Source organism: Bufo bufo, chromosome 2, assembly GCF_905171765.1.
Source record: "Bufo bufo chromosome 2, aBufBuf1.1, whole genome shotgun sequence".
Lineage (NCBI taxonomy): Eukaryota > Metazoa > Chordata > Amphibia > Anura > Bufonidae > Bufo > Bufo bufo.
This window is the reverse complement of record NC_053390.1, coordinates 27,920,432-27,934,838: the sequence shown is the minus strand read 5'-3', so window position 1 is coordinate 27,934,838 and position 14,407 is coordinate 27,920,432. Positions and strand designations below refer to the sequence as shown.

At 43.3% G+C, this 14,407-nt stretch overlaps 3 protein-coding genes across 4 annotated transcripts in view; all 3 read left to right on the top strand.

Moving 5' to 3' along the window:
* The window catches only part of LOC120991242 (zinc finger protein 420-like), a 35,550-nt gene extending 21,935 nt beyond the window's left edge, over nucleotides 1-13,615 (top strand). For both annotated transcript variants that reach the window (XM_040420104.1, XM_040420105.1), the window contains one exon: nucleotides 12,681-13,615. In XM_040420104.1, the coding sequence (XP_040276038.1) occupies nucleotides 12,681-13,276 (596 nt within the window). In that variant the 3' untranslated portion in view covers nucleotides 13,277-13,615. The remainder of the gene's footprint in view (nucleotides 1-12,680) is intronic.
* Nucleotides 1-14,407, top strand: part of LOC120990673 (zinc finger protein 585A-like) — a 1,368,789-nt gene that overhangs the window by 1,209,983 nt on the left and 144,399 nt on the right. The window lies entirely within an intron of this gene.
* Nucleotides 1-14,407, top strand: part of LOC120991237 (gastrula zinc finger protein XlCGF17.1-like) — a 250,829-nt gene that overhangs the window by 158,004 nt on the left and 78,418 nt on the right. The gene's annotated exons all lie outside the window — the stretch shown is intronic.

The window sequence follows — 14,407 nt, the reverse complement described above, 5'->3', positions numbered from 1 at the left end:
TAGTTTGGCCGCTTTTATTTGTTTTTTACATATTCTATTTTTTTCCTTTATAGTTTTTCTGTGTTTCCTCGCCACCCTCCTGTTTTAGTGATTTTAAAAGCTTTTTTTTTGTCATTTTTGTAATTTATTGCTTTCTTTACAGTTCTATTTGTCCACATAGTTTTTTTTCTTGTTCCTTAACCTTTTATTCCCATATGGTATGTACCTCTCACAATTAGATTTTAGGATGATTTAAAAAATATCCCATTTTGTGGCTGTATTTTTATTTTTGAGGACTTTGTCTTAGTTGGCTAAATTTAGCTTTTTTGAAGTTTGGTATTATTGTTCTTCCCTGAAGAAACACTGTTTTGAATAACAATTGGAAGGTTATTACTTTATGGTCACTATTTCCCAGGTTTCCCCCAACCTGCACAGCTGTTATTATTCTGTCAGGCCTATCGGTTAATACTAAGTCCAGCATGGCTGTCTATTTAGCCGGGTCCTGAACCAGTTGGGAAGGTTTATTGTCTTTGGTTATTGCCAAGAACCTGTTTCCGTTATGAGATCTACAGGTTTCAGTTTCCCAGTCTATATCTGGGTAGTTGAAGTCCCCCATAATAACTACCTCATTATGATTTGCCGCCTCGTCTATCTCGTTTAGTCGTGATTTTCTGTGGACTCTGGTATATTAGGTGGTTTTTAATAAACTCCTATTAGTAATTTATTATTGTTTTTGCCTCCATGTACTTCTACCCACAGTGACTCCACATGTTCATGTCCCTCACTTATATCTTCTTGGACTGTGGGCTTTAGACAGGACTTTACATAAAGGCAGACCCCTCCTCCTCTCCGGGTTTTGGTGATCCTTTCTAAATAGACTGTAACCCTGTACATTAACTACCCAGTCATAGCTATCATCCAGCCATTTCTCAGTTATTCCCACTGTCATAGCTATCATCCAGCCATGTCTCAGTTATTCCCACTCATAGTCCTCTTCACGCATCACTAATTCTTGTTCCCCAGTTTTATTAGTCAGGCTTCTGGCATTAGTATACATACATTTAAGAGGTTTATGTATATTTTTTTTTACCCTACACTTTTCCTTCTGAACTGTTCTATTCCCTCCTTTCATTCCTCCCCAGTCCCGTTACCTCACCCCCAGTCTCTATCTGCGCTATCTTCCCATCCTATAACGTGATTACTCCCCCCAGTCTCTAGTTTAAACACTCCTCCAACCTTCTAGCCATCTTCTCCCCCAAAACAGCTGCCCCTTTTCCATTGAGGTGCAGCCCATCCCTACGATAGAGCCTGTAGCCTACAGAAGTCGGCCCAGTTCTCCAGGATCCCAAACCCCTCCTTCCTACACCAGTTTTTGAGCCACTTGTTAACCTCCCTAATCTCCCACTGCCTTTCTTTTGTGGCTCGTGGTGCAGGTAGTATTTCGGAGAACACTAAGCTTTTGACCTAAATCCCTAAAATCATTTTTAAGGAGGCTCCACCTACCTCTAACTTTTTCATTGGTTCCTATATGGACCATGACTGCTGGATCTTCTCCAGACCCTCCCAGTAATCTATCAACCTGATTTGCGATGTGTCGAACTCGAGTGCCAGGAAGACAACACACCATTCGACCATCCCGGTCTTTGTGAAAAATCGCCCTATATGTACCCCTAAATGTTTACAGATAAATGAAATCTTGTTTTCCATGAGAAAATTCACGGTGGCAAGAACCCATATTCATGTTCAGAATTTTGGAATAGCTTTATAGCTTGTTAGACATGAGAGAATTCACACAGGAGAGAAGCCATATTCATGTTCCAAATTTGGGTAATGTTTTACATATAAATCAAGTCTTGTTTCTCATGAGAGAAGTCACACAGGAAAGATGCCATTTTCATGTCCAGAATGTGGGAAATGTTTCCCATGTTGATGTGGTAAATTCTTTACAGAGAAATCAAGTCTTGTTAGACATGAAAAGAATTCATAGAGGAGAAAAGCCGTTTTTATGTTTAGAATGTGCGAAACGTTTTATACAAAAGCCAATTATTGTAGCACATCAGAGAAGTCGCACACAAAAGAAGAGCAAATTACTTGAAATATATTTTAATTAGGGTACAAATAAATTCAACCTAAATGGAAAGTGCTAAGATTGCGTGTTCACAAATACATGATTAAACGTTTGACCATGCGCATCCACAAGAATGGTGGACACATCGCACACGTCATGTGAAGACTTTTTAGGAAACCTTGAACTCGCTTATATATAGCCACAAACTAGATCACAAACTGACACTTCCAGTGTGTTTTAGTAAATCTAGCCAAGGTTGACATAGCACATGACCTCCTTCCAACTGGAAAAGCCTGAGCTGAATTCAATATGATAAATTTCAAAATGGTGGTCGAACACCAAATAACGCAGGCTCTCTACCAATAATATTTTCATAAATAGGAAGTCAATTTTCTATAAATTGCACCAGTGAAAAGTTTGTGTCCATTCTTTTGCCTCACCCTGTACTTTTTAAAATAAAAATGGTCCAAAAATAATCCCTTTTGGGGGGAAAAGTGTTTGGCAGTGTTTATACACGCGTGGTGGTGTTTTGAACAAACATTCCAAAAATTCTCCCTTTTTTGGGAGCAAAAGCAGTATAGTATTGACCCTGATAGACAAGGTAGGAGATGTGCGTGTAGGGGTAGTACTAAAGGCAGCAGTACAGTATGGAGCCTGTGAACAAGGCAGGAAATGTGTGGATATATAGGGGTAGTAATAAAGGCAGCAGGGGCAGTAGTAGCTTCAGTGGCAGCAGTATAGTATGAAACCTGATAAACAAGGCAGGAGATCTGAGGCTGTGTAAGGGTAGTCGTAGCCACTAGTGATAGACGAACATCGGCTGGGACGTTACGCGAACGCGCGTTCGCTATCAAATGTTCGCGAACCGCGCGTTCGCCGCGGGCCCCATTCACTTTAATGGCAGGCGAACCTAAAAAACCTTCAGGTCTTATTTGCAGTCACCAAATACTTACTAGAAGTGCACAAATAGTCCTACAACCCTCTTAAAGGGAAACTCTCAAAAATGTGCCCTGCTTGAGCCTAGAAAAAAAATTAGGCATTCACCTGACAGAAAAGAACTTGTGATTATGTGGCTTAAGGTACATTAGGCGGTCACTGGAGATCCCCAGGATTGGGCTTTTTCCTTGCCGGCTGACACTGGTTGTCTCAGCTCTGTCGAGGGGTTCTTCCAGGCCCTAGGTAACTTGTATGATGAACCTGACAGGGCCATGGTAGCTGAGACCGCTCTTAAGGCTTTGGTACAGGGAGACCAACCTGCCGAAGAGTATTGTACCCAGTTCAGGAGATGGTGTGTTCCTTGTGGCTGGAATGAACTAGCCCTAAAAAGCCAGTTCAGGTCAGGGTTGTCTGAAAATCTCAAAGACCTGTTAGTGAACTACCAGCTTCCTGAGACATTAGAGGAGACCATGACACTCGCTGTTCGACTTGACATACGTGTTAGGGAGAGACGGCAGGAACGTTTGCTTTTTTTCCAGGAGGTGCTCCAGTCAGAGGTCTGTCCTGTGAGCAGAGCCGATTTCTCTTCTGAGGAACCCATGCAGGTCGGGATGACTCGTAGAAATCAGCGTCGACGACAAGGGGCTTGTTTCTATTGTGGCGAGTCAGACCATTGGATAAACCAATGCTACAAGAAACCTTCTTCCGGTAAATTTACCAAGACGGGGGAGCTTAAGAACCAGGTATTTCCTAATGTGGTCAAGAACAAGTTATTAGTACCTATTACTGTCTCCTTGGGTATTAACAAATGTTCTGGTAATACCTTCATTGACTCAGGTTCTGTTGGCAACTTTATTGATATGAGATTTGCATTAAAGTTGGGTATTTCGATTTTGACACTACCCACTCCCATCCTCATCATGGCTATCGATTCCACCCCCCTGGTGGGTGGTACTGTGAAGTATTCTACCCTGGAGATATCCTTGACTGTGTGGGTGTGTCACTCTGAAATGTGTTCTCTGTTGGCTCTAGAAAACTTTCCAGTAGAGGTGGTACTGGGAATACCTTGGCTCCAGTTACATAACCCTATTATTGACTGGACCAAGGGAGAATTGGGGAAATGGGGGGTTGAATGCGACTTGTGCTTGTCTGTAGTGCAAGCGGGGGTCTCCGCAGATTCCAATACATTGCCTTTACACGTAATAGAATATATGGATGTGTTCTCCTCCTCGAACCCCGAGTTGCTACCGCCCCATAGACCTTATGATTGCGCCATTGAATTGGTAGAGGGGGCCAGATATCCCAAGGGACGTATCTATAATCTTTCCAGACCTGAACGCAAGGCCATGGAAGATTATGTTGTAGAGAGTCTCAGCAAGGGACACATTAGGCCTTCTGTTTCTCCTATGGGGGCGGGATATCTCTATGTTAAAAAGAAAGATGGAGGCCTCAGACCTTGCATCGACTAGTTGAATAAGATTACGATCAAGAATCAATACTCCCTTCCATTGATTCTTGATTTGTTTAATCAGGTAATGGGGGCTTCCTGGTTCTCTAAAATTGATCTGAAGGGGGCATATAACTTGATTTGAATTAAGGAGGGAAACGAGTGGAAGACAGCTTTCAATACACCAGCTGGACACTTCGAATATCTTGTAATGCCTTTCGGACTCAGCAATGCTCCAGCTGTGTTTCAAAACTTTATGAATGATATTTTTAGAGAATTCTTGGGTAAATTTGTAATAGTTTACCTTGGTGATGTTTTGATTTTTCCCCCTGATTTTGATGTGTCATGTGTCTCATGTGAAACAAGTGTTGGAGGTTTTGAGGAAGAATCAATTGGCGGCCAAACAGAAGAAATGTGTTTTTGGGGTACAAGAGATTCTGTATATTGGGTATGTCCTCACTCCTCATGCTTTTAAAATCGATCCTAGCAAGGTATTGGCATCCTTAAAAGTCTTACAAAGTTTTTTAGGATTTGCTAATTATTACCGTAGATTTATAAAGAATTTTTTAGTAATTGCTAGGCCCTTGACCGACCTCCCCAAAAAAGGGGCGGACCTGGAGAACTGGTCTGTTGAGGCTACTGAAGCATTTGAGACACTTAAGAAGGCTTTCAGCTGCGCCCCAGTTTTGATTCAGCCGGATCAAGAGAGACCTTTCATCGTGGAGGTGGATGCCTCTGAGGACGGAGTGGGAGCGGTCCTCTCTCAAGGTCCCGCTAGTCTTACCAATTTAAAGCCTTGTGCCTTCTTTTCCAAAAAAAATTCTCCAACTGAGACAAATTATGATGTGGGGAATCTTGAATTGCTGGCCATTAAATGGGCATTTGGGGAGTGGAGACATTTTCTTGAGGGGGCTAAACATTGTGTTACCGTTGTTACTGATCACAAAAATCTGATGTTTCTTGAGTCTGCTAAGAGGTTGAATCCCCGTCAAGCCAGATGGGCATTGTTTTTCACACGCTTTAATTTCTCCATCACTTTCAGGCCAGGAAGTAAGAACGTGAAGGCAGATGCCCTATCCTGGAGTTTCTGTGCGTTCCAGCCCACGGACGCACCGCCTGAAACCATATTGCCAGCTAGTGTCTTTTTAGCAGCCGGCTCTTATTAAGGCAGAACAACATCTGGCCCCGCCACTCACACCAACAGATAAGTTGTTTGTTCCTGAACAGTTCCGTCTCCGGCTGTTGGGTGAGTGTCATGACTCTGTTTTGTGTGGACATCCTGGAATCAAGAGTACTAAAGAGCTGGTATCCAGGTCTTATTGGTGGCCCACCCTGTTCAAGAATATCAAGTCCTATGTGTTGGCCTGTGAGGTGTGTGTGCCAGGTCCAAAACCCCTAGGACTCATCCTGCTGGTGAACTGCGACCCCCTACACATTCCCAGTAGACCCTGGTCCCATATTTCTATGGACTTCATCACGGATCTGCCACCTGCTGAGGGTAAAACTGTGGTTTGGGTAGTGGTCGACAGATTTAGTAAGATGGTACATTTTGTTCCCCTTGCTAAACTTCCTAATGCTAAGACTCTGGCCTCTGTATTTGTGGAACAAATTGTACGTTTGCACGGTGTACCCGAGAACATTGTGTCTGATAGGGGTGTCCAGTTTTTGTCGAGATTTTGGAGAGCCTTCTGTCAGAGGTGCCAAATCTCATTGTCCTTCTTGCCTGCCTATCATCCTGAGAGTAACGGGCAGACAGGGCGACTTAATCAGTCTGTGGAACAATTTCTCAGGTCATATATCTCTGGTGATCAACAGTTGTGGGTTAAATACCTTCCTTTGGCAGAATTTGCAATTAACAACCATGTTATATCTGTAAAGAATAAATCAAGGCAACTGGACTTACTGTAGATTTCTTGAAAACGTTTCACTCGTTCTTCCAACGAGCTTTCTCAATTCTCAGAATTGAGAACGCTCGTTGGAAGAACGAGTGAAACGTTTTCAAGAAATCTACAGTAAGTCCAGTTGCCTTGATTTATTCTTTACAGATATACCATGACCTGGATAAATGAGAACCTTCACAGACAACAACCATGTTAATTCCTCCACTGGTGTCTCCCCATTCTTTTGTAACTACGGTTTCCATCCTCGTTTTGATTCTGGGTCATCTGTCTCCTCATCTAACCCTGAGGCAGATAAGGTCTCATCTGAATTGTGCACAGTTTGGGCCTGGGTTCAGTCGAACCTAGAGAAGGCTCAAAATAATAAAAAAATTAAAGCGAATAAGAGATGTTCTAGAGGGATGGATTTTTAGGTTTGGGATCAGGTGTTGCTGTCCTCTAAGAATGTGCCTCTTAAGCTGGCCTCCAAAAAGTTTGCACCTCGTTTTATAGGTCTATACGAGATTACGGAGGTAATCCAGTGTCGTTTAGATTAAGGTTACCTGATTCGTTCCGCATCCATGATGTCTTCCATAAATCTCTACTGAAAAGACATGTTACTCCTGTGGTTCCTTCACACCCCGCTCCGCCGCCAGTACTGGTTAATAATTCTGAGGAATTTGTGGTTTAAAAAATGTTGGATGTTAGGAGAGTCCGCCACTCCTTACAGTATCTGGAAAGGCTATGGACCGGAGGAAAGGTCCTGGGTACCAGCTAAGGATGTTCACACCACTAGGCTTGTCAAAAAATTTCATATGGAACATCCTGAGAAGCTGTCGCCTGGGGCCTTGGGTCCGGTGGGCCCGCGTAAAAGGGGGGGGGGGTGTACTGTCACGATGTGGTGTTCTGGGAAGCGGGGACGGCCGGGCGCGCTCGCGTCATCAGCGCGCCCGGCGTCGCCCGTTCCCATGACAGCCGCAATAGGGCTGAGCCGCAAGCTGATCACTCGGCTGCATCAGAACGCAGGAGTTATGTGACGCTGGCCACATCACATGACTCCACCAGCACTCTATTTAAACAGGCAATCTGCTGGCCACAGATTGCCTGTTATTGAGGTCCTTCCTGCATGATACTCACCTGGTTTGTTTGTTCCTGCTTGGCTTCCGATTTCCCGTCCGTCTCATCCTCTGGTCTTGGCGTGCTCTCCTGGTTTGACTTCGGCTTGTCCTGATGATTCTCTGCTTGTTTCTCCGGTACCTTTTCTGCTCTCTTGGTTTTGACGCGGCTTGTTTGACCTTTCTGTTTGTGTTGTTTGTCTTCCCTGCACTATCCTAGCTAAGGGTTTGTCGACCAGTTGTCCCTTGTTGCTAGGACTTGCAAGGCAAGTAGGCAGGGACAGGGGTGAGGGTGGAGTTCAGTGGTCACTACCCCACCCCCTGTGTGTGTGACAGGTACATTAGGCTGGATAAAAATGTTACTATAGGCCAGTACAGGCACCAAAAATGAGGCATTCAGCTGACAGAAAAGAACTTGTGATTATGTGGCTGGAGGTACATTAGGCGGACACTAGATAAAAAATTTACTGTAGGCCAGTACAGGCCTTAAAAATTAGGCATTCACCTGACATAAAAGGCCTTTTTATGCCGCTGTATATACATAAGACAAGGACTATTCTTTGTTCTGCGTTATGGCGGATATGTGTGGGCTGGCATGAGGAAATTCAATTACATGTGGTCATCATACGTGTTGAATTCCTCTGAGATCCATGCCTCATGCATTTTTAGAAATGTGAGGTAGTCCACACTGTCGTGAGCTAGGCGAGTATGCTTATTTCACTTTCCCCCCTGCTGCGCTGAATGTCCTTTCGGACAGGACACTCAACGAGGGACAAGCCAAGAGTTCCATGGCAAATTGTGCCAGCTCTGGCCACAGGTCAAGCCTGTACACCCAGTAGCCTGTACACCCAGGCTGTGAGCTCTGCGCTGCGATTGGCCAGCGCTACAGCCTAGGAGAAGGAGACGCCCAGCAGAACAAGGGCAGACTCCGCCTACTATAACCAAGTCTCCGAACATACCGGAGGACATAACGGGAGAACGGAGCGGCGCCCAGGGATAATAGTAAGTGCAGTGAGATCCCTGGGCGCCGCTGTATATGTCATGATACTTAGTTCACAATGTTTGGACCGATGAAAGGTCCTCTTTAAGGACTCAGCCCTATTTCACCTTAAGGACCAGGCCATTTTTTGCAAATCTGACCAGTGTCACTTTAAGTGCTGATAACTTTAAAACGCTTTGACTTATCCAGGCCATTCTGAGATAGTTTTTTCGTCACATATTGTACTTCATGACACTAGATGAAGTAAAAAAAATTCATTTTTATTTATAAAAAAATGCCAAATTTACCCAAAATTTTTTAAAAATTGCAAATTTCCAAGTTTCAATTTCTCTACTTCTATAATACATAGTAATACCTCCAAAAATAGTTATTACTTTACATTCCCCATATGTCTACTTCATGTTTGGATCATTTTGGGAATGATATTTTATTTTTTGGGAACGTTACAAGGCTTAGAAGTTTAGAAGCAAATCTTGAAATTTTTCAGAAATTTTCAAAAACCCAATTTTTAGGAACCAGTTTAGGTCTGAAGTCACTTTGCGAGACTTACATAATAGAAACCACCCAAAAATGACCCCATTCTATAAACTACACCCCTCAAGGTATTCAAAACTGATTTTACAAACATCGTTAATCCTTTAGGTGTTCCACAAGAATTAATGGAAAATAGAGATACAATTTAAAAATTTCACTTTTTTGGCAGATTTTCCATTTTAATAATTTTTTTCCGGTTACAAAGCAAGGGTTAACAGCCAAACCAAACTCAATATTTATGGCCCTGATTCTGTAGTTTACAGAAACACCCCATATGTGGTTGTAAACCGCTGTACGGGCACACGGCAGGGCGCAGAAGGAAAGGAATGCCATACGGTTTTTGGAAGGCAGGTTTTGCTGGACTGTTTTTTTTTTTTACACCATGTCCCACTTGAAGCCCCCTGATGCACCCCTAGAGTAGAAACTCCATGAAAATGACCCCATCTAAGAAACTACACCCCTCAAGGTATTCAAAACTGATTTTACAAACATCGTTAATCCTTTAGGTGTTCCACAAGAATTAATGGAAAATAGAGATACAATTTAAAAATTTCACTTTTTTGGCAGATTTTCCATTTTAATAATTTTTTTCCGGTTACAAAGCAAGGGTTAACAGCCAAACCAAACTCAATATTTATGGCCCTGATTCTGTAGTTTACAGTAACACCCCATATGTGGTCGTAAACAGCTGTACGGGCACACGGCAGGGCTCAGAAGGAAAGGAATGCCATACGGTTTTTGGAAGGCAGATTTTGCTGGACTGTTTTTTTGGACACCATGTCCCATTTGAAGCCCCCCTGATGCACCCCTAGAGTAGAAACTCCAAAAAGGTGGCCCCATTTTAGAAACTACGGGATAGGGTGGCAGTATTGTTGGTACTAGTTTAGGGTACATATGATTTTTGGTTGCTCTATATTACACTTTTTGTGAGGCAAGATAACAAGAAATAGCTGTTTTGGCACAGTTTTTATTTTTTGTTATTTACAACATTCATCTGACAGGTTAGATCATGTGATATTTTTATAGACCAGGTTGTCACGAATGCGGCGATACCTAATATGTATACTTTATTTTTATTTATGTAAGTTTTACACAATGATTTCATTTTTGAAGCAAAAAAAAATCATGTTTTACTGTTTCCATAGTCTGAGAGCCATAATTTTTTCAGTTTTTGGGCGATTACCTTGGGTAGGGTATGATTTTTGCGGGATGAGATGATGGTTTTATTGGCACTATTTTGGGGTGCGTGTGACTTTTTGATCGCTTGCTATTACACTTTTTGTGATGTAAGGTGACAAAAAATTGTTTATTTAGCACAGTTTTTATTTTAAATTTTTTACGGTGTTCATCTGAGGGGTTAGGTCATGTGATAAGTTTATAGATACGGTCGATACGGACGCGGCGATACCTAATATGTATACTTTTTTTTCCTATTTTTTACCAATATTTTTTTTTTACTTTATTTGGGGAAAATGACGTTTTTGTTTATTTTCACTTGAAACTTTAAATATTTTGGGGGGGGGGACTTTATTTTTTCAACTTTTTTTTTCCCTTTATTTTTTGTCCCACTTTGGGACTTGAACTTTGGGGGGTATATTTCTTTACAATGCATTCCAATACTTCTGTATTGGAATGCATTGGCTGTATGAGTAATATTGTGTGTATTACTCATACAGCTTCCGGGGTGTTGTGGAAATTTTATTATGCAGACATTTTATCTTAGGATGTGTGTGTGTTTTTATAGATTTGTCATCTGTCTCCCTGTGTCGGATTTAGCCAAAGAGCGCTCTAGCAGGGGGTACTTTGGCTGAATCGGGACCAGTGGTAAAACCTTCAGTATGAAAACCTTCTCATGGGCTTGCAGACATATCTGCTTTTAAGACATGCATATCTGCCTTGTCGGTATACTCGTACAGTATACTGACAATAGCCGTAGCAATGTCTCGCAGATAATCTCAAACCTATAGGAACCAGTCTTTATTAGATACTGATCACCTTTGAGCAGTATTGAATGAGGTCCATGCTGACAGTGATGGGGGGTGGGCGGCCACCTGGCTGGTCAGACAATGGACATGACTCATCCTTCCTTATACAGGGATGGGGTGTGTGCATTGTCTGTCCAGCCACATTGATTGCCACTCCCTGTCCTTTGACATGTCATCACTTCCTGTATGTTATCACTTCCTGTATCCTTGTCTTGGGCCAGCCCGTTTTTACACCTTTTGTGAGTAAATAAAAGACACAGGTTGAGCAGGGAGGGGAGGAGTTGCTCAGAATTTCAATCAAGATGGTAGCACCTGGGTCTCTCTCTGACTGCGGCTAAGGGAATAGGGATTTACCTTTTTCCTTACACAAACTTTGATGCGAGCTGATTACAACTATTCATATTTCCACAACAGTGGCCTGTGAGATCCAGGGGGCTGGATCTCACAGGCTCTTCACCGGAAGGCAGCGCAGATACCTCAGGAAGGCATCGCGCTGCCTTCCATGCCATCGGGTCCCCCCCACAGCCCCATGGGGACCCGATGGCACCACCGCCGCACCAGGTAAAAGCCGCAAACCGCAGGTCTGAATTGACCTGCGGTTTGCGGCGATCGCCGACACGCGGGGGGGTCACGGGACCCCCCCGCACATTTAGCCGAGGTGCCTGCTCAATGATTTGAGCAGGCACCTTGTTTCGATCACCGGGCGGCGGTGATCTGAACAACACATGACTATGTATCCTTAAGGACTCGGGAAACATGCCGTACCGGTACGTCATGTGTCCGTAAGGGGTTAAGCAATAGTTAATTTTCTGATGACATTCCGTTGATTGGTGGTGTTACAGCTCTGAGACCCGCACCGATTGCTAGCTGTGTGGTCACAAGCGCTTAGCCGAGCACTGCTTCACACGAAACTGTAGACGATCTCAGCTTTTCTATTGATACCGTCTACAGTCTTGCGCTCTGCAGCAAAGGGGGAGGCAGAGCTCGGCTAAGTGCTTCTGACCCCTCATTCTGGCAATCGGTTCCTGGTCTCAAAGTTGGGACCCCCACTGATCAACACTTTTAATATGTCCCTATGTGAAAATTGTGAAGCCCACTTGGCATTAAAGGGCCAAATGTATTGGTAGAAGGCAGGCTTGTTTGGCAGTGGTTTTTCTAAATTTTCTGCTAGATTTGTGTATTAAATACGTATTAAAAGTGGTGACCGGGTGTACAGCAGAATTCTGAACTTTATCAGAGAATTATACAAAACCTTCTAAGGCCGGAATCACACGTTTCATTTTTGGTGCAGTTTATTGAACTAAGGCCAGTAGTGAATTCAATGTGATTGGCTTTTACTTCCCATTCAAGCTGGATCCACTTCCAGCCTAAGGCCTTATGCACACAACTGTGTCCTTTTTTGCGGCCTATAATTTTTGGATCCGCAAAACACTGTTGCCATTCGTGTGCGAATGTTCTGCCCTGAATAGAGAAGTCCTATCCTTATCCGTGATACGGACAAGAAAAGGCCATGTTCTATTTTGTTTTTTGTGGGGCTGCGGAGTGGATGTTACAGAGTACTGTCCGCATCTTTTGTGGCCCCATTGAAGTGAATGGGTCCGCATCCGAACCACAAAAATTGCTGCTCAGATGCGGACCCAAACCATGGTTGTGTGCATGAGGCCTAATAGGAATGTTAGAAGTTTGTCTACTCTGTAAATAAATTAAAAAAATGCAAATTTCTATTTCTGTCTTAACAGAAAATCCCAGTAAGAATTCTGAGGGAAATCTCATGTTATCACTAAATTTTAAAGCAGAAGATGAAGATATTATGCAGAGCTCTTCAGGAGAAAATGTACATCCAGGACTTCACAGTACAGATCTATCAAGTAATCTCCCTAATCTTGAGGGACCTTCTTCTGACCAATCATGGACTGTTACAAGTACAGGTCAGAAAGGGGGTAAAAGGTTTCACTGTAATGAAGCGTTCACAAAGAGTTCAAGACTTTACACAGGAGACAAACCTCATACGTGTTCAGAATGTGGGAAATGTTTTACAAAAAAATCTAATCTTGTGTTACATGAGATAGTTCACACAGGAGTGAAGCCATATTCATGTTCAGAATGTGGGAAATGTTTTACACGAAAATCACACCTTGTTAGACATGAGAGAATTCACACAGGACAGAAGCCATATTCGTGTGCAAAATGTGGGAAATGTTTTACAGAGAAATCAAGTCTTGTTTGCCATGAGAGAAGTCACACCGGAGAGAAGCCATATTCATGTTCAGAATGTGGGAAATGTTTTAAAAGAAGAGGACAACTCGTTATACATCTGAGAATTCACAAAGGATAGAGAGGCCGTATTCATGTTCAGAATGTGGGAAATGTTTTATTTTAAAAAATCTAATCTTGTTAAACATGAGAAACTTCACACAGGAGAGAAACTACAGTCATGTTCAGAATGTGGGAAATGTTTTTTAAGTGGATCAAATCTCATTAAACATGAGAGAACTCACACTGATGAGAAGTCTTATTCATTGTAACAGGGAGCTGGCGACACGCTCTCCCTCTGCAGCGCCGCCGGTGTCCGTGTCTCCATGGTGACAAGAGGGCGAGGAGGACCCCGGTGCGCACGTCTCCTCAATGTGGCCGGCGTCCTCCATCTCCTCCTAGACAACGAGCAGGTGGGGAACTGAGCGCTAATGTGCTAATGAGTCGGCGCTCAGGTGTACTGAGATGCTGGACATAGGTCATGTGATGCTGGCCACGTCACGTGACCCATCAAGAGGACCAGGTAATATGCTGGCCACAGGTTGCCTGTGATTGGTCTTACTTCCTCACTAGCATATCCTGTTGACCTCAGCTTATATTTGACTCTGACCTGGTGTTACCCCTTGTATTGACGCGATCTCTTGGATCTTGACCTCGGCTTCTACTTACTTGATATTATAGTACCCTGTGTGCTTGTGTTACCTCCTGACCTTGACCTCGGCGCCATTGCTTCTATTGCTATTCTGTGCTGGCCTGGGAAGCTTTTGCTTCTGTGTGATCTGTTTTATTATTGTGTTCTCCATGTGTTGTTTCCTTTCCTTAGGCCCCTGCACGTACGTAAGCTAGGGACTACCGCCCAGTTGTACCCCGTCGGTTAGGACGGACCGTGTAAGTAGGTAGGGATAGGGGTGTGGATGGTGTTAGGGCTGCAATTATCCCTACCTATTTGTGACAGAATCACAAGCCTTACCTATAACCATGGATCCTATGCGAGTCCTTACAGATCAAGTACATAATATTGCCCAAATGGTGCAAGAAATGGTGGAGAGGCTACAGCAGCAGGAGTTGTTTCAGACCCCATCAATAGCGTCCTCCTCTTTTCAGAATCTTGAGCCTCATGTTAAATTACCTGACCGTTTTTCAGGGGACTGTAAGCATTTTTTTACATTTAAGGAGAGTTGTAAGCTTTATTTTTGTCTACGCCCTCACTCTT